This window comes from Epinephelus lanceolatus, chromosome 23 (assembly GCF_041903045.1).
Source record: "Epinephelus lanceolatus isolate andai-2023 chromosome 23, ASM4190304v1, whole genome shotgun sequence".
NCBI classification, from domain to species: Eukaryota; Metazoa; Chordata; class Actinopteri; order Perciformes; family Serranidae; genus Epinephelus; species Epinephelus lanceolatus.
In genome coordinates, this window is record NC_135756.1 from 15,540,525 (window position 1) to 15,560,723 (window position 20,199).

General features: G+C 41.9%; 1 protein-coding gene across 5 annotated transcripts in view; it reads right to left on the reverse strand.

Moving 5' to 3' along the window:
- col7a1l (collagen type VII alpha 1-like) overlaps nt 1-20,199 on the reverse strand; it is a 106,922-nt gene that overhangs the window by 69,628 nt on the left and 17,095 nt on the right. For all 5 annotated transcript variants that reach the window (XM_078165083.1, XM_078165084.1, XM_078165081.1 and 2 more), the window contains exons 3-20: nt 19,541-19,721; nt 19,148-19,307; nt 16,111-16,204; nt 14,716-14,889; nt 13,403-13,563; nt 11,965-12,094; nt 11,741-11,857; nt 11,324-11,479; nt 10,623-10,739; nt 10,347-10,493; nt 10,102-10,221; nt 6,803-6,961; nt 5,016-5,129; nt 3,678-3,827; nt 2,992-3,129; nt 1,369-1,515; nt 899-1,018; nt 285-431 (exon numbers count right to left, since the gene is read on the reverse strand). In XM_078165083.1, the coding sequence (XP_078021209.1) occupies nt 285-431; nt 899-1,018; nt 1,369-1,515; nt 2,992-3,129; nt 3,678-3,827; nt 5,016-5,129; nt 6,803-6,961; nt 10,102-10,221; nt 10,347-10,493; nt 10,623-10,739; nt 11,324-11,479; nt 11,741-11,857; nt 11,965-12,094; nt 13,403-13,563; nt 14,716-14,889; nt 16,111-16,204; nt 19,148-19,307; nt 19,541-19,721 (2,532 nt within the window). The remainder of the gene's footprint in view (nt 1-284; nt 432-898; nt 1,019-1,368; nt 1,516-2,991; nt 3,130-3,677; nt 3,828-5,015; nt 5,130-6,802; nt 6,962-10,101; nt 10,222-10,346; nt 10,494-10,622; nt 10,740-11,323; nt 11,480-11,740; nt 11,858-11,964; nt 12,095-13,402; nt 13,564-14,715; nt 14,890-16,110; nt 16,205-19,147; nt 19,308-19,540; nt 19,722-20,199) is intronic.

Below are 20,199 nucleotides of genomic sequence, written 5' to 3' on the forward strand. Positions count from 1 at the left end.
GGGTTAAAATCATAGAACAACATGCTTTTAAGTTTAAACCAAGAGAGTGCTGACTATGTGTTCATTGTGGATTTACCCAGCAGTGAGAACAGAGCAGAGAGACGCATATAAAACAACAAACTCTATGTAATAAACTAGGATAGATTCATAATGAGCAAACAATATGAGTGTAAAAATAGACATTTGTGTGTATCATATGCAATCAAAAAGCATATTGTAGCATGCCAGATAAAGATTTGTGGATGTGTCAGCGAGCTAATCAAACCATTTAAGCAATGTCTTACATATTCTCTGATAGACAGTGCTTATAGGGCCCTCCACTTCTCCATACAAGGGTCTGATGGTAAAAATATAGGTTCTTCCATAGAGCAAATCGCTGATCTTATAGGAGCTGAAACCAGGGCCCAGGGTCTCTGTTTTAGTCTCCAACACTGAAAAAACACACCAAGAAGATGACATTGTAGCAACTAATAACTCACTTATATCTGATTGTTATTAACGTCACAACCACTTCCTATCATAGAAAAAGTATGCTTGTAAAACTCTGCAAACATAATTATTTGTTTTGAGAGTGTTTTCCTTAATATTTCCCTATTTAACAAAGGAGTGCTTATGCCGAGACTCAATACACAATGCAATAACTTGTGTAATGCTACATATCCACCTCAAACCCTGAGGAATCCTGAACACCTATAAAAATGAACAAAGTAGAGTCATACTGTACTTGGAGTTTGTTCAATGGATTAAAGTGATTTTCAAACCAATGCTACAGCGCTTATAACAGGGCTCAATGTGCAATGCAATAAAATGTATATGGGAATAATCATCTTTGGGTTCACTTCACTGTTTGACTGAAAACTGCATGAATGTTAACGTGAAGCTGAATTAAGGGTCTGACCTGAGATGTGCCTCCAGGAGAGAAGGTATCCAGAAACACCAGCCACACGTGTCCAGTTCAGAACAGTGCTGCTGTCTGTCGTGTTCAGAGCAGCAAAGTCATTCACTTTGGGAAGATCCACTGGAACAGAAAAAACACATGAATAATAAAACAAACAAAAGTAAGAAACAAGTCACAGGCCACGTGTGATAGATTTTCTCAGTCATACAGTGTGTTGAACTTATTGGGACCATTTTTATGTGAGGTAACACAAGGCCAGGGATTGTTGGGACGCAGAAAATTGAGTCTGCTGCTCTGTGTATCCCAAGAAATAAAAATAGCAAACACCAAATTTGATAATGACACATACTTTTTGATGCCTAAGGTTACTTTATCAGAGTAAAAACTGTGGCGTATTGTATCATCTCCCTGAGACTGACTGAGAGCACACGTCACACCGTTCCTCACTGTTTTGGGCAGGCTGAACTCACAGGTGCGTGCAGTGAGCAGGACTGGGCTTCCCTCCCGGTTGCCCACCATGTTGGACACCTGGATCTTGTAAGCCGAGCTCTCCCGCAGCTTGTGGATGGTGAAAGTGGTGGAAGCAGCAGACACCACGTCAGACTTCTCATCACCCCCTAGAGCAGGGAATAATAACATCTAATATGTAGAGATAATGACAGTGTAAAACAATACTGTTGTGTACCTATTTATAGTTGAAACTCTATTGCAATGAGCCACAAGAGTCCAGACACTGATATTTTTCACTGGCAATTATGCACAATGGTATAGTAACAAGTTGCTGTGATTGAAAAATGACGCAAATATCCGAGAAATGTTTGATGTCTCTCTCAATAAAACTGAACGTTATGTAATTAGCCAGAGACGGATCTGTTTAAGTGCCGCTAAGTGAAGTCACTGCTGAGAAACACTTCAGGAGGGACTGAATTAAACAGTTGTGGGTGTCCATTTATTCAGTTTTGGCTTTGAAGGAATACACCCACAAAAAATATCATTTGTATATAAATTACTCACCCTGTGCTATGATGAATTTGTGAAGACTTTGTTTTTCTCGCATGCCTCAGTGGAAAACGAAGAATGTTGAGGAATGCGAGGAAAACAACTTTTGTAAATGATTTCAGTGTAATGCGAGGTGAGTAAGTGATATACAAAGGATCATTTTGTGAGTGAAGTATTCCAACAATGTATAGACTCATACAACAGTAAACTCTCAATCATCACGTATGTGAGTGGTGTGGTGGTGTATTTATCTGCAGAGACTCTGTCCTCTGCCTGTACTTTCTTATTTTCTTCTTATTTTGCTGTGTTTGGGAGATTTCTGGGCACACATGCAGGTGAGGTCGGGACAGGTGCCAGACAGTAAGCAGCACGCATCCAAGCGGAAGCTTTGAAAATTGTGAACAAAGTGCCGAAAAAGCACAAACGCAGCAATGCAAAATACCAAATGGACAAAGCTTGTTCCAAAGGAGAGTGAATCTGGGGCTGGCTTTCACTTTCACTTTCAATACAGTACAGTACAGTAACCAATGATTCCTGCATGGTATACCTTTAAACTCGACCAGCCAGGAGGACTAGGGCTTAGTCGACTAATCGACTATTAAAATAATCGGTGACTATTTTAGTAGTCGACTAATTGGTTTGAGTCATTTTTATAGAAAAGTACCATAAAAGTACCCCAAAATACTCTTATTGCAGCTTCTTACGTTCAAATATTGGCAGCTTTACACACTCTCCCATGACGGTGAAGTAAAACCCTTTGGCGTGAGTACGAAACAAGACATTAGATGACATAATCTTGGGGTCTGGGAGAGACAGACCGCCATTTTTCAACATTTTAACACATTTTTTGATAAAATGATTAGTCGACTAATCGAAGAAATAATCGACAGATTAGTCGACAATGAAAATAATCGTTAGTTGCAGCCCTAGTCAGGACCAGGTGTGGGAACTATACATCTAGCAGTTAACTGTTCTGTAAGTGTACATCAATCTGTTTTAACATAGGTACATGCATGTGTCCACATTCATGCATGTATAGCATGTGAGTATCAGGGTGTAAGCACACATGGTTGAGTGTATATGTAGTCCCTTACCCAGGAAGGGGATCCAGGAGATTTTGTACCCAGATGCTCCTGGTGTTTTCCTCCAGGACAGGGTGAAAGAGTTGACTCCAATGTCCACGACCTTCACCTCCCTCACTGCCTGGATTGGCTGAGAGTCTGAGACAGCAGCTGAAAACCAATACAATATAACCATGTCAGGTCGTTTTATACCTAACTGAGTTCTTGAAAGAATAACAAAAATTACTTTTTTTTTTCAACACTCTAATCAATTCCAATCATGATGCATAAAAACTGTGATAAAAACATCATTAAATTTAGGGCAATCCAAACCATCTGAGCTGAATGAGCTGGTGTGGCTTTATCCACACACCCTATCATTTGTCAGTGTAATAAACTTAGCAACTGGAGTCTGGAGTACTGTGACACACTAACTTTGACAGTGACAGTGATAAAATGATAGCGGCCCCGCTGACTTGGACTCGGTGACACATACTACAAGTGACAACGAGAGGAACTATGGTTAAAATGGGAAGACCAAAGTACATGACTTGTCAGTCAAGCAAAGACACCAGGAAGGTGCTGTGTGACGCAGGGTGAGGAACTTCGCTGTCCCTACCCATTTAATTACAATGGGGTGCACAGCTGCACAGAGCTATTTAGATCTAAAGATGAATCATGATGAATTAAAACAAACTGTGAGACCTCACTTCCTGTACCTGTGAGCTGAGATAAGGAGATTTCTGGTCCCTCTGAGTTGCCGTACACCGCGCAGATGGTGATTGTGTATGTGGACTGTGGGTTCAGGTCTTCGATACGATGGAAGAGAACACTGCGATCCAGGTAACGGGACTGAGGGCTGCTGTCACCTGTAAGCATGCCGGTAGATACACACAGATACACATAACACAGTGCAACAAACCGTGTGGGATATTTTTGTCACTCCCACAACTTCTATTTACATTTTCAGACACAAATTTAAAGCTATGGTCTACATTTAGAAGGATTGATCATTATTATTAACATCATTTAGATGGTGGTTATGGCCCAATAGTGCCAGCTACACAATGTAAAGAGCAAAAGGAACCAAAAAAATCCATTCTCTCTGGCGGCTGCAGGTCTGCAAAGAAATTGACCATTCACAGCCATCCAGTCCACATGGGAGTTACTCCTTGCTCAAATTTGCACTCTCTCTCTCTTACCCTCTGTCCAATCCCCTCGCTCCATTTTGACACTCCTCTGCTCCTCATCCCGCCTCGTCCCAACCCCCCTCCACATTTGAAAGTACAAGCGGTTTGTAAGGCCCTGAGCGATTCAGCTACACGAGTTTCGATATGGAAAATAAAGAGAGCAACAGCAGCAAGCGGCCTCTGCGTGCCCCACTGGCAAAGGCCATAAAAGAAGGGTAAGTCTGCCTCTGAAAAGGCAGAAACGAAGAGGAAATGCGACAAATTGAGGGCTCAAAGCAGAGTAAACATCGGGTCATCCTTTGACCGATGGAGAAAGCTCCGGCAAGATCTGGGCCTGAAAAGTGATGCTGATACAGCAGAGTTTTTGTTGAACAGGTAATATTTCGTTTTTATTGTGGATGTTGTGACATAGATAACTGTATGCCAATTCTGGTTTATGACTGTGAAAGCTGCCGTTAGTTTCTTGTGTGGTTAGACGGCGTCAAAACATTTTTTGTCTGCAATATTGTCAACACTTGTTTACTTGTTCGACGGAGACGTTAGCCTAATTTTTAGCATTGTAAGCTAAAACTGCTATCATGTTTACACATTGTCACATCAGCGTGTTTCCTTAGGAGGCTCCGAGGGAAGGGGGACATGAGGCTCGGAGGGGAGGGATCGTGGAGCACAGAGGGAGGGGTGTGTGTGGGGGGGAATGCTTTTTTCAAATCTTTCTCATCGTCTTTCTAAATGTAATCTATAGCTTTAATATAAAGGCTTTAAAGGAGCCGGCAGGTCGTCTGACAAGAACACAAACAAAGAGTTTGTTTGATTGACCTTTAAATAGTCTCAGTATTGTGCTGGAGCAGAGAAAAACTGGGGTATCACCTGTGGTCCAAGAAAGTTTGTACTCAGTCGCTCCAACAATGGGACTCCACTCCACATCTATGGACATACTGGTGTAGGACGACACCTTGAAGTTGGACACATATCCCAACGGAGCTGAAACAGAGTAGCAAGTATTAAACTTAGTTATTAGTTTTTGTGAATACACTGTTAATGACATGATGTCCTTGATAATATGAACCAGAAAGACCCATGACAAATGTCAATGATTGATTTCTTTCCAAACTTTCTTACACCGAATTCCTGTCATTTAGCAGTGTTTTGCTTTACACTCACACACTGGCCTGAGAGGTGCTTGACAGAATCAGCCACTAGCATTCACAATAGTTTCTTCTGTGGCGGTGTCTTTGTTGGTCTTGAATATATTTTTTAAGTCATTTTGACTGGGCTTCTTTAACAGGAACTTAAAAGCAGCTTAAAATCTTGTATTTGCTAACCTTCTATAATTCAAGTTCTCAATATGCTGCATTGACGTAGTAGTGTACTTCAGGGTGTGTTTACACATGGTGACATCACAGCTGAGGGGTTTTAGGTACAACTTCTGGCCCCATACAATGCAGCCTGGGGTTACGTTATTCTGTGATCTCCAGGTACTTTCAACACATAGATTCCAATTTAGGCCTTGTCCACATATAGTAGGGAATATTTGAAACCCAAATTTTTCAACGCGATTCAGCCTTTCATCCATATACAAACTGTTTTAGGTCAATGGAAATGGACCATTTGTAAAACTCTGTCCAGTGTTAAGATTTTTAGAATTAAGTTTTTCACTGTTAACGCATAGACAGGGAAAACAGGGAGATTTTGGCTTGCAATGTGAAGAGTGTGCATCCTTTGTGAGGTGTCAGGAATTCATGCAATGGCACACGTGGCCAAAATAGTGCTGGCTCTAACCTGCTAACAGGACTCATTACATGTTTACTCATAACTGTACAGTTACTTTTCCATTTTATTGAGGAACACAGGCATTCAGGTTTCTGATTGGCCAACATATTCTTGTTTTTCTTCTTCGTCTGGCTTTAGGGTTACGGTTCTATCGCCGCCTGTTGGCCTACCATCTTACTGTTCCTCATTTTAAATGTGGTTCTTTCTCTGCCGTATTTCTTTCTTGCTGCAGTCGTGCGTGCCCTCAACCTCCCCATTCCACCTAGTCTTCACGGATTCATCAGCCACATCAGCTTCAGCAGTCAGCACCCTCAGAGTCATCAGCCACCACCACCTCCCCCACCAGTGTCTGGACTCCATGGGGCAATTTATCTTGCTGCTGCTCAGATGTCCCTTGATCACAAAATATCTCCCTCTAATGTCCAAGCGGCAAAGACTTCTGTTAAATCTTAATCAACACAAATCACCTGTTAATCTGTACACTTATATTATATATTAAATATTATCTTAAATCATTCTTCTGTCTCCCCTGATTGAAATACCTGTGCATGTGTGAGATGGAGAGGTCTCTGCACTACTTGGGTTCTGGGGCACAGAGGTGAAGGAAACATGGCAAAATAAAAAAGTAAAAATAAAATCCCTTTGGACTTTCACACACACTGCAAGTGACAGGGATTGTGTTTATAAAGGACATATGACTTGTCAATCAAACACCACAAAGGTGTCAAACACTACTACTTCGCCTGTGTATCATATTTTGCCTTGGTATGATACTTTCTGGATGAATGACACAACTCTAAACACAAAGAAAAATACAGCATAAAAATCCTACACCTTAGTGGTACTTCAGTTGGGTTGGGAACATATTTAGTAGTGGTACTCACAAGTTCTGAAGGTAGCACTGATACCAGGCCCCACCACAGATCCAAACAGCACATAGAGAGACAGGACATACTCAGTATCGTGGGCTGCATTCTTCAGTTGGTACTCTGTGGTGCTGCTGTTCAGAGCCAACTGCCTGGGACGGTCCCGACCAACAAACTCTGAAAACAATGACATTTAAAGTTCAGTTGCATCAATCTTTCTTGCATTTGGTTATTTCTCACTGTCCTGGCATTCATCTCAACTCTGGCTTAGCTTCAGAGCTTCTCTGGAAACAACATCCTCCTCCTTTTCTCCCCAACATTTGTATTTCATCAAAGCGAGTCACCATGCCACCTGTCACCTCCCAGTGACTGACTGACTGACTGACTGACTGACTGACTGACAGGGTGGATGTGTCCAGTGTAAAAAAGGCAGCATTTCAAAAGCTCTTGTCATAGTGAGTCTGTCACTGGGAGAAAAGGAGCAAGCTTGCATCAGAATCAAAGTTCAACACACATGCATAAATGTAATCAAACACAAATACCCTCTACCCAAAACTTAAAGTAGAATGACGTCATTTATATATACAAGAAGGTTCAAGAGTCATGAGATGTATCATAAGAAGAACCAGAGATGGAATGTAACCAAGCACAGAATGTATATATATATATATATATATATATATATATATATATATATATATTTAACAGCTTTAGTTACTTTGCAGACACACAATTTGTAATATTCTTCCTGTCCAGTGAAAACCATGCATCTCCAAATGTGCTGACGTTGAATGTTTGTGATAAACTGAAGGATAAAGAGTTCCTTTGTGTGTTGAGAAAATTCTCCAAACTAACTTAAGGCTCAGTCCCATTTCTACCCCTTAAATCTTCCACTTGGTATTGAGTGTCCTCGTTTGCAAGATAACGCTTAGTGATGGGATTTCTCGTTCACATTGAAGAGCCGGTTCAAAGATGCGGTTCGTTCGTTTGGGTTTTTTTTGTTGTTGTTTTTTTTTTCGCTGTGTGTGTTTGTGTATGTGTGTGTGTTAGGTGGGGGGGGTGTTAGTGGGTTCAACGACGAATCGCATTGCAGATTTATCGCATCACGTGATCTGGATATTCTAATGTGGACCCAGAATAGACTCCGCAGCTTTAGAGTTTGGTGTAGCCATAGCAACATCCTTTACAAACAACAAGCCTGTCAATACAAGCAAGTGCTAGCGGATAGTGGGTTAGCTTCCTATCGTTCCTTTCTAACTGAGGGGGGTCATCAACACGACGTGAATTAGGAACTGGCTTGTTCACTCTGAAGAGCTGGTTCATTCGTTCACTTCAAAGAGCCGGTTCAAAGACTCGGCTTGTTCGCGAACGTCACATCACTAAACCCTTGATGAGGGAAGTGAGAAATATTAGGGTAGAGATCTTTCTCTAAGAAATGGGACACCACTTCATGCAAATCAGCGTGGTCAACGTGCAGGCATACGTCACGCGTACTAGCAACGCAATGAAAATGCTGGCTCCAGCGCTTGTGTTGTGGCGTGTGCTATGTTTATTCTTCTCCGTCTGATGAATCAACAGAGAAGAAATGCTGAAAACAGGAGGCGCCTACGACATCTTCTAGTTCTGATCGATTTTGTTCGGGTAAGTCGATTTGTTTGAATATTTTGACGCTGTGTTCAACCGAGCTGCTGATGAGTTTACATTAGTCCAACTATCTGTTGTTTCTATAGGCTGCATTCCAATCGTACAGTCAAAAATTGTTTTCCAAAACTTGCCGGAGTTGCTGACTTTGTAAGGTGTTATGGGAAATTTCATCTTCCACGTTGTTGAAAGTGTGGGTCAGGGCTCCCTTGGAATCTAGGTTGGGTTTTAAGTGTTGGAAACCATTTCCACTACCTCAGTTCTGTTTTGGGACACCACTAGCCTAAACGTGAACGCGCACAACCAAGTGCAAGTGTGTATTTCTAGGGGAAGTGTGGGTATTGGGACAGGCCCTAACTCTTTAAAAACCCTCTTGGTTCAGCTGGAAAATGCATCACCACAAAGTCTATAACAGGAAAAGTTGACTTTTTAGAGATACACATACAAACATATGTTATACAATATGATGCATTGCTCTAGATTAAACTACCCATGAGCATATAGCATATCAATGCGAAACATTAAGTGCCCAATGAGCACTTTCACTTTTCATACTTTAAGTGCATTTTCCTGATAAAAACTACATACTTTTACTGAAGTAAGGCTTTGAATGCAGGACTTGTATTTGTTGTGGAGTATCTTCACAGTGTGGTATTAGCACTTTTACATAAGTAAAGGATCTGAATACTTCTTCCACACCTGACAAGAACCAGATCTTATCACCGTATGGATATATACTTTTATGGCGTAAACAAAACAAGAAAGCTGAAAGAGAGACAGAGTAATAGGGCTTTTCTATCAGCATAGAGTCACACCATGCCATGGTAATTTGGGTTTCCACTGTCAGTTTAGACATGTTGCGGTGCACTGAGATAGACCATCTCCAGAGTCGGGCCAAAAGCACATCGCACTACCTTTAATCAGGTAGCGGTGATGTCTCGCCGTCCGCAGCCAACCCCTGAGGACCCCCCCTTCTCCCCTTATGTCCACATCAAACAAGCATGTGTTGCAAGACTCAACTGATGTCCTTGCAGGAGACCAAAGAAAAGTATTTTTTAAAGTCTCAGTGTGTTCAGTTCTCAGTCTCTATCTGAATCTCTGTGGTTTGAAGTTTAGTTTCTCTCCTGCGTCCTATTTGTACTTTAGATATCTGCTTTATTTTACTGTTTCATGTTTGCTTTCAGCTGTATGGGAGTCTTCTTAAGTTACTGCTGATAATTCCTTATTTTGCAGCATGAATATAAAAGCTTTTACACATCAAAATAACGGCACTTCTATTTGGAAGAATTTATAGGAAGTTAAATGTTTTCATCACCGAAGTAGTGGAACTTTGTAAGTGACTATTCTTCAATAAAAAAAGCCTACTGCAGGGAGGAAAAGTAAAAGCAGAAACAGCCACATGAAGATGAAGATGAATAGGCTCTTACTGCACCTCTGCGGTCAGCTAACCTCCAGCAGGTACATTTCTTTTACCTGCCGTGCCGTGTGATGGAAAAACACTCAGCCCGCTGCTTTTAAACGTCACCGACTAAGAAAAGTCGTCATCACTTTAAGATACAACTTCAAGCAGGTAGCCCTGTTGTAATGGAGATGCAAATCCCTGCTGTGCTGGGCTGACGCACAGAGTCAAACTGAGTCAAGCAAAGCCAGCACATGTGTATGGAAAAACAAATCACCTGGAGTGGGTCCCCAGGCCAGTCTGTATCCTGTGGCTCCTGGGACACTGTTCCATGAGATGACCGCAGTACTGGTGCTCACAGCAGACACTTTCAAAGTTTGTACTGCACTGCTTTCCACTGACACAGAGAGAAACCAAGAGAAAAACAGAAATGGCATCTTCAAACCTAATCTTGTCTATGTCCATTATACTGTAACCACTAATGTCTGTATTTTTACACTTCCAAACAAGCATCCTAATTACATGTCTTGACTTTAGCGGTTGTGATGGGCCCCTCAATATCTCCAAAGATGGGGTTGATGGTGACAGTGTACTCAGAGGCTGAGTGGAGGCCCTGGATCATGTAGAAGTTAAAGTTGTCCCCGAGGTTCACGTTCGCTATGTGGCCATCTGAAAAACACAGTAAGACACACAGACTCATATATATCACACTTTTCGGTTTCATTGAGCAAACCAAGATTATATCCTATCTGCTAAACCCTTGCATTTAACTACGTAGCAAAGAGTAAACAACAGTACCTGGGGATTCCCATGTCAGACGGTATCCTGTGGCTCCCTTAACTGATGCCCACCTAGCCTGGACGGTGTCTGTGGTGGCGTTTTGGACAAGGAACTTCTTAACTTGCACCAGCTTTACTGTGAAACACACGCAAATCCACACAGACACACACATAGTCACACACAAATTCAATATGTCACTACATATATGTCATTACAGTAATGATAGAAGTCAAATTGTTCAATCAGATTTTTGACAGAGAAAAAGGTTAATTAACACAATAAAATGAAAAATAATATCCATACAAATCTCAATTAATTTAAATCAAAGCAAAGGCTGAAGAGATGTTTCTCTGGTATGACATTTAACAGAGATAAATTAGTCCTACTCCATCTAATAGACCTAGTGCTGCTATTTTTTCTAGAACAACAGCACCACACTGTGGATAATTTATGGTACTACACTTAGTCGTTTGCTTCCTTATATTTTAGCTTTTTATACACTTACACATGACTTTTTTGTGCAACTGTTGATTGTTGCAGCTGTCTAAGCTCTTTTTCTGTCAATGTTTTGTAAGTGTAAATATTTATATGTGCTAAATAAATTGACTTGAGTGGGAGAAAGTTGGAAAGTTAACTTCTAAAGATTTTATGTGTGGTCCCTGCCAAATAAACTTGCAAATAAATAATTATGGTGTTTTCATCAAAGCTGAAAAACTTACATGTCTTGCCCACTACTGAAACTGTTTCACTTTGTCCCTGGGGGTAAACAGCATAAATACTGATGGTGTACTTCTTATCTTCCTCCAGGCTGTCAATCACATGAGAAGAGGTGTCTCCAGGAAGCATGTTCTCATAAATAAATCCTGGGCGGTTGGCTGCAAAACAAAAATACAGAAGAACCGTTACCCAAGGGGCACCTGGTGGCTTAGTGGGTAGAGCAGGTGTCCAATATACAAAGGCACTGTCCTCGCCACAGCAGCCACACACTCGATTCGAGCCTCTAGCCCCCCTCTCTCCCCTCTTTCACGCTTGAACTGTACAATTTATGATGATAACTATTGTAAAAACATATTTGTATAGTGGTTTGCAATGTGTCTGGTGTCAAATAATAACTGTTTGATGTAATGTTAGCATACGTCTTGGGATGAAGATCTTGTATCCATTCAGCTTTCCTAGAGGAGGCGTCCAGCCCAGGCGCAGAGAGAACAGGCCCTCCTCAATAACACGGAAGTTTGACACCTGAGGCAACGGGGCTACAAGACAAAAAGGTTATTGCTCAGGGTAAATCCAAACAGATGTGCAGAAGTATTGGTGTATTATCTAAAAGGTGCACAAGCATGCACTGACACGTGACACCCACTTGTTTGGACGGTGATTGCTGCAGAGTCTCCTATGAGGCTGGGGTAGATGGCGTAGACAGTGAGGGAATAGTCTGTTTTGGGACTCAGCTCCATCACCAACGCTGTGCTCACATCTGCCTTTAGATCAACCTGTTACAGACAGCAGAATCAGAGGAGCTAAGTTCATGTGTCTTGACGCACAGATAGAAACATGTACTTGAATAAAAAACAAATAACTAATAAATAACAAAAACATATTTATATCTTCACTTCCCATATTAAGTGTCTACCTCAGTAATCATCCAGCATCCTTGTGCTTTGTTTACACTTGTGTCCAATATCCTCTCCTCCATTACATTCAAATTAGGTGGAATGTTGTGCCTTAAAACATAATGCAAAATATTCCTCCTTTGGCACTGTCGCATAATTCTCTGTGTCTGTCAAGGGTACAGCTGCAGTATCAACATGAAAACACATAAGCAAGCAGAATATTTTGGAGAAATTGGCATCACGTTAGTCCCATTAATGCAATATTTGTTGCAAGCTTTGGAAAGTCAAGGCTGATTTATGCTTGGGCACGCAACACTTTTGAAGAGTGCCGCTTGACAGGAATTTAAGAGCAGCGTGAGGTTTTTAATTTAAGCTTTGGCGAAAGGTTTCAGTTGTCTTCATGATAACCAGAGACGCCCTACATGTTTTCAAGGTCCAAGTGTATTTCTGTTGTATTAACGAGCTGTTGAAAATTGCACAAATATCCCAGTGTACATGTGATTTTATCTTATTTGCCATATATTTATTGATTGATCAGCTCCCAGTGTCTGTCTGTGAGAGGCAGATTCCCCTCACTCACTACGGTGGGCTGATAAATAAAATCAGTGAATACAAACACTGTTGATTTCCTCCCGTGGCGCTGTAAAATATTTTGGTTCAGTAAATGTCTGCTGTCAGTCAGTCTGGCAAAGACAGTTTGGTCGGCCCATACATGTATAATGGGCCCGTCTCTGTCCTCTCAGCTGTGCAGCTGTGTTGACAGACTATGCAGGTCAGAGTCGGTGTGGATTTAAAACTACTTTCTCCATGGCGACAACAGTAATACTACCAATCACACTGTGTGACAAAATATGACAATGTCTGCAACATAACAAAATTCTCCAGGTGCCTGACATAAAAGAAAAGTAGAGTAGCACTTTTTTCTCCCGAAAATACGTCATTTCTGTCTTCAAAAAGTGCCCAAACATAAATTAGGCATTGGAATTACACAAATAGCTCAGGCTGCAGTAACAGGAGACTTCCTGCATTTAAGTTCAGTATATGTGCTCGACACAGATGTGACATGCAGTCCTAAGGATGACCAATTGAGGGATGGGACTTAAGTGGATGTTTTGATAGAGGAAAATAAGACTTCAGTCCAGCTCAATAGCAACACAACTATTATCATGCACACTCACAATCCCTCACCTGTCTCTGTTGTGGGGGGAGGTGCCCACCGGAGCTGAGAGGGTAGATCAGGAGACGATATCCAGTGACATCACCTGTGGCCTGGCTCCATGTCAGTCTGAGGGAACTGTGGGCCAACTCGCTGACCTGCAGGTCTTTGGGACCCACCACAGGCTCTTTGACTATTGGGAGAAGGTACAGACAGAGGGATGTGACGAAAAATATATATGCTTGGTCTGGATGTATAATTTGTCTGTAAGGTAAATCTGTCTGTGTGAGAAAGCTGCAGAGCAGAGGGAAATGAGAGACAACTATTAAAGATGGGGTAGGCAGTTTCATTTTGGCATCACTGGGCAAAATCCCACAATAAATGTTGAGCTTTTATAATCTAAGTGAACGGAAAAGAAACTAGATTCTGCACCTCCTCTTGGCTCTTTTTCAGGCCCCTGATGGGAGACTTTAGCCAGTAACAGGTCATTTCAGAGAGAGGGTGTTCCTATTGGCTTTTCTACAAATACTGCATACTGTATGTAAATGCGCATCCTTCGGTGACAGTCTGATTCAATCATGCAGCAATTGGCAGCAACTGCCTACACTGCAAAGCAGCCCAAAGAGGAAAAAGCTTTTTAGAGACAGAGAGACAATGTTGCTGATAGTTTAGCCCTCTGCTAACAGAAGCCAAAGGCTAACAGCTACAGCTTCATGTTCACATTCATGTAGCTAACATAAACTAGAGCCTTGAATCACAGTGTGTCCTCTACCTCACTCTCCACTGCTACAGACCACTTTGCCAGGAGTAGAGCATGCAGCATTTCTAGAGACAGACCCCAGCTAGCATGTACAGCATTCTGAATCCAGCCAGCGCAAACCCCAGCCTCAGGAGTCCCCTGTTGGATCAGGAAACTTTCCTATGGCTGCTGTTGCACAGGTTAGACCCAGCACCAGCCCACTGTGACCCCAGCGCTGGGGGGTTTGTGCTGGCCAAATTCAAGCTGCTACAGCCTCCGACTGAAGGTCCACAGCAGCGGGGAGCAAGACTGAGAGAATGTGGGGTGGCTAGCTAGTTTATGTACAAAGCTTGTGCATGTGCCTGTGGTCCTTGGTCAAGACAGAGAGGGGAGAGCTGCAGGAGGAGGGTGTATTTTCAAATTCTGTGTTGTTTTTGTTTTTTTGTTTTCTTTTTTTTCCTTTTGCATATTTCTGCCTAGCCCAGCTTTTATTATTTTTAACATACTTTTCAACCATCAATATAAAAATGCAAACAGCTGTCAGTATGGGGGCGGCTTTTCTGCTACGACGGAGTTTGCTTTCATACTGTGTGTGTACTGACTCACCAGGTGGGGAGGTTTTCACAGGAAGCGGTGGCTCAGAAGCAGTAAAACACACTCTGCGGGACAGTTTGGGAAGAATGGTTTCAAGGTGAGAGTAGTCAGTGCCCAATAATAGGTGCTCCTCATGTGGCTCTGACACAATCCTCCTCAGCTCTGAATCGTCAGCTCCCCAAAGACCTGGTCACAGGATGGACAAAAAAAAACCAGGAGACAAGGTAACAGTAATCTTGACTTGAATCTTGCTTGATTAATGCATAATTGAAACAAGTGAACAGCAGTTACAGAGCAACATTTATGTGCTGTCGTTCATGTTCTCTTTGCATTTTCTCCACATACTTTCCCACAGACAACACCAGGGGGAGCTGTGGTACTGAGAGTGATTTATTTTAAATCATGAAAAGATGCACATACCCATACAAATGCATGTTGTGGACATATTTGGGCTCAATCAAACACTCTCTGGCACTTATCTTAAGGTACAGTATTGTGTGTGTTTGTCAGGCTCAAGATTGTGGAAGTGGGCCCTGACAAACACATGAGAAAGACCCAATCTGGGATAAAAGCTGCACTGTATTTATGTAATAAAGAAGAAATTTAAATTGAAGCAGATAAACATGTTGCAATTCTTTTGGGTGATCTGATCCGCAATTACCTGAAATCTGCACCTGAACAAGATAAACATTTGTTTTCTTGATAGCTGTTTTTTATGTAAAGAACATGCACATATCTACACACATTATCAATGCTACAGAGGCTCTACAGGCATATTGGTTTTGCAGTTGTACACAAGACGCGTGTGGAGCTTCTCTGCAGGACTGATGAACGAGAGGAGCAAGCTTCGGAGTCAGAGGTGCAGATGGGGGACACTGAATTGCCTAATGAAAAATGGCTGCGATTAGCACACCATCGGCTAATGAGCAGTAATTATTGCACCGCTCCCAGCTGAGGAGAGTAAGTTGTGGGCGTGTGTGCTCATGCGTGTGTGTTGGAGAAAGAGGGTAAGATGAATGTAAGGAAACTTGTGGGTAAACAGTAGCGTGTATTCATGAGCGGGGGAAAGGTGTAGGATATAGAAGCTTTGCTGAAGACGGTCAATCAAAAAGAAAGGGAACTTTTACAGATACACTATAGGGAGCTGAATACATATTTAGTAGAGGCTGTTATGTGTACGCACATATACACAGTGCATACACGTGCATGAGTGCACTCAGATGCTCAGAAACGAGAATCACACGCACAGTCACAAAAACCCACACTGAATCCAATGAATTCAAATGTACGGGACATGAAATTCTGACTGCAAACACTGCAGATAAGCCGGCAGAGCTGGGATAAAATGTGAGGGGCCGCTGCAGTGGGGATGTTGAAGGAATTCACAATACTAACTTCCACACTCACCTACTGCAAAGAGAGAAATCCCATTGTCAGCTACAGCTCTGGCTGCGGCGTCCACCTGGTCGTCTGAACGTCCGTTTGTGATCATTACAGCTATCTGTACAGGGGTGAGACATAGGAATCAGTCAAGCAGAGTCATTAAACATAACATAACATTATCTTACTCATGCAGTGACCCATATTAAACTATAACCTGATGGTTTGAAGAATAATTTGGATAGTTTAAGTTGTAGCTTCTGCAATTAACTGTCTAAAAATGTGCTGGTTTTTGCTTTCATTATTTATCCACCCTCCAAACAACATTTTGTTTGGATAAAAAGAACATCCTTACAAACACAGTTATGCTCAAAAAGCCCCCGGGGACTTTTGACACGGTTTAACTCATAATTGAATACGTAATTAAACAAATCAAACCCCAAAGACAAAGTGGAATTCAATGATGCTGGCTCACAACAGAGTCTGATAATTTGCCCATTAAGGAAAATTTACTCAGTTCATTCACAGTTCATCCCTCAGTCAATGAAGAAAGGGGGCTGGAAAGCATCAATATGAGAATGTAGCTGCTTTTCTCGCATGTGCTCCGGCTGTACAATTCAATATATCAGCCTAATCCTCAATTCTCTGCCTTCCCACGTCAAGTGTGCTGCTGCAAGATGATTCGCACGCACACTCAGAGATAGCGAGGTGATTGGAATGCTAACCAGCTGTGTTATACTGAGACTACACGGCAGTGTTAGACTGTCAGAGAAATTTACACAATGGAGAGCTAATGGAGGAGCTTTGGGATACTTGACGAGGCACTTGTGAGACAAGTTTAGATAAGTTTCTGACTAATGCAATTTGGTTAGGGCAGTGGTGCACTCACACATTTTTAGGAGTAGCCAGATGGGGCTACTGAAAAACTTAGGGTGGCACTCCAAAACCAAAAGCCATGACTGAATTTCAGGGATTCTAACATGCTGTTGAAGTCGATAGGCTAGTTGATAATTATGTCAATATGAGAATTAAGGAATCAAATACTGATATACTTAGGTTTCTCATTTCTCAGGTAATATTACTTATCATCTGATGTGTATGGACTAATACCAATACAGCTAACATTTTGAGTTCCACAGCAATTCTATTTAATTGTGTTATGTATCTGTATGTGTTAGGGGAATCATTGCTCTTCAAATAGACTGGGTGTCCTTTTCCTTAAAAAGACAGATATACAACTTTAGGGAGCCAGTGAGTAGGATCTAGGGGGATATATTGGTAGAAATGGTATAAAGTATAATAGTTATGTTTTCTCTGGTGTATAACCACCTGAAAATAAGAATCGTTGTGTCTTTGTTACCTACAGTAAGAATGAGCCATTGAAATCTACATAGGTGCTCCTCCTCTGAGATCGCCATGTCATGCTGTGTTTCTACAGTAACCCAGGACAGAAAGCACAAACACTGGCCCTAGGAAGGGACTAACACTTGCATTTTCATGATAAACATCATAGTTAGCAGCACCTTCGTGACAAGAGCATCAGAAAAACATAGACTTTTTTAACGTTAAACTGTTTTAATCAGTGTTCCTACTGGTTTAACTCACCAGCTCCATTTGTTTTGAAGACAACGAGATCTCTACAAATAATTTGGCTCCCAATTAAAACCTCCTGAAAGTCTGGATCAGAAATAAGGTAAGCATACATTATCAGAGAAAAAAAGTAAGTACACAATAGCAGGTGCTGGGCTAGTGTTGGAGAAACACTGATTTGTAACATGAAACTGCTTTATTAAGTGTTTTTACTGGTTTTAATCACCTGATCCATTTGTTTTGGAGAGGAAGAGACCTCTGGGGAGAAGTTGCCTCCACAAACCTCCTTAACAATGAACACTGAAGGAATTTTAACCGGGAGAAGTTCATGCTGTTTGCAATCTGCAATCCTTAATACTTGATGCCACCGCCCCCTAAATCGTAAACACTGTTCCTTTAATTTGAGGAATACATTGATTTTAAGGAACAAAACATTTTACTCAGAGCCTTCTCAGGTTTATGGGAAACTCGTGGGTACCCATAGAACCTATTTTCATTCAGATTTCTTGAGGTGAGAGTTCAAGGGACCCTTTTAAAAATGGTATTATTTACCCCCCTTCCTGACAAGCTAGTATGACATAGTACCAATGGATGCCATAGGTTGTCTAGTTTAAATTGTATCAGGGTGGCAATGCCCCCCTCTGGCCACCCCCTTTGGTGGCACCCCTGGATAAGCGTCCAAAGGAAAGAGTTGCACTAATCGGATGCAGAATTATTTAGGACTATGTGACAAAGAATGTTAATCTCCATCACTGTGTATCTTTGGATGACCATCTTGGACTTTCTGCGATGTGTCTGGCACCATGGCACTAGTCTTTCCTTTCCGACAGCCATTGAGCCGACTGAGCGTGTTAACTCTGTGACAGAGACAAAATGTACTGCCTCCATCTTTCCTTGTTCTTCTTCCACAAGCAAAACACAAACCAAAGCAGAACAAATCCGGAGCCAGTTGTAACTTTCTATCAGACATACTCTCAGTTTGTATTCCAAGCATAAAGCAGGACCGTTTCATCAGACTCACAGTGGTGTGAAAATGGTACACTAGTTTGTTTTTTCCACAATGTTCTCTGGAGTACAAGTGCAGATTTCTAACTAGTCATTTCCATTCACACAGGGACAGAACATACAACATATGCATGTTAGTGGCCAGCTGGAGGCAGCAGTCTTTGAGGAGTGGGTTGTAATCTTGAATCAATCACTTCCCTGTTGCTTGTATGTCCAAACCTTGTCACACATTTAAAAAAGATTTAAGCCAGTTTTTAACATATGTGCAAGAAGAAGAAGAAAGACCTTTATTTTTAAGTGATTTTACTTCTATCACCTTTGCTGTTGCGATTCCACCTATGGTAAGTGGAGTCAGCTTGTGGGACTGTTTAAAGGGTACAGGATAGCATTTTCTATGCAAGTAATGTATGGCAGACAGACGCAGTCATCCTGGATGGGTTTTCAGATCTCCCCAGTTGAAACATTGTACCTTTGGGGCATGGTCTCGACTGATGACAGGGCTGAACACGGGGTCAACCAGAAACTGAAGGGCATCACCAATCCTCCTGGATCCACCCTCATAGGGGAGATCTCTGATGGCTCTGAGCACCTCCTCCAGTGAGCTGTAGTCTGTCAAAGCAATCCGCATCCTGCGAGGAGAGAATTACAGGGAGAGCAAAACTGGATCATGTGTAAACATGACAATGCTCTGTATAATCCAAAAACAAGTCAGTAAATAATAGTGTTTGAGATATGGTTTGGTTTTCTGGTCATTTGGTGGGTGAAGTATTCCTTTACATGGCTTGATGGCAATAAGTCAGATAGGTCTGTGCTGAGCGCTATGCTTTGTTATGTTGTTCCCATGTTTGCATTTGAGTTTTACCTTGCGATATCCCCAAAGACAGTGACTCCAAAGCGGACCCCCTCAGGTCCCACCACACTGTCCTTGAAGGAGGAGACGATGGTTGAGATGAAGTCTTTGACACTGGAGAAGCTGGTCTGGCCCACACTCCATGACTCATCCACCAGAAACACTATGTCTGCCTGCACCACCGTCCTGCATGCTGAGGGAGCAATGGGTGAATTAGTGTGTGCACAAATTTCACGGAAGGACGGAGGAGCAGTGGAATTCATGTTTGGAAATTTCATGACAGCTGTATGCTCTTGCTCTAACCATGTATAATCAAATTAATTTGGGCAATCCAAAGTAAATCTTTTTTAAGGTTAAAGGGTATGGCTGGTAATTAAGCTGTATGTTTCCTTCCTACGCTGACCACTAGATAGCAGTCTTGTTCTATCAAGATGAGATTTGCCCTGTTACTTGCTTCTGTCATGCAGCCAGAGCACAGCACAAATCCCCATGAATGTTTAATGAGACACAAGTGAGCCAAAGAGACTATCAATATTCTGAGCACTCCAGCAATAAAACTTTAGTACAGCGATGAGGAACGCTTAGAATAATAAGGTAAACACACCCAAAATCAGGGTCAGTCCCCTTGCTCAAGCAAACAAACGCATTTAACATAAGGATCTGCTGCGTTT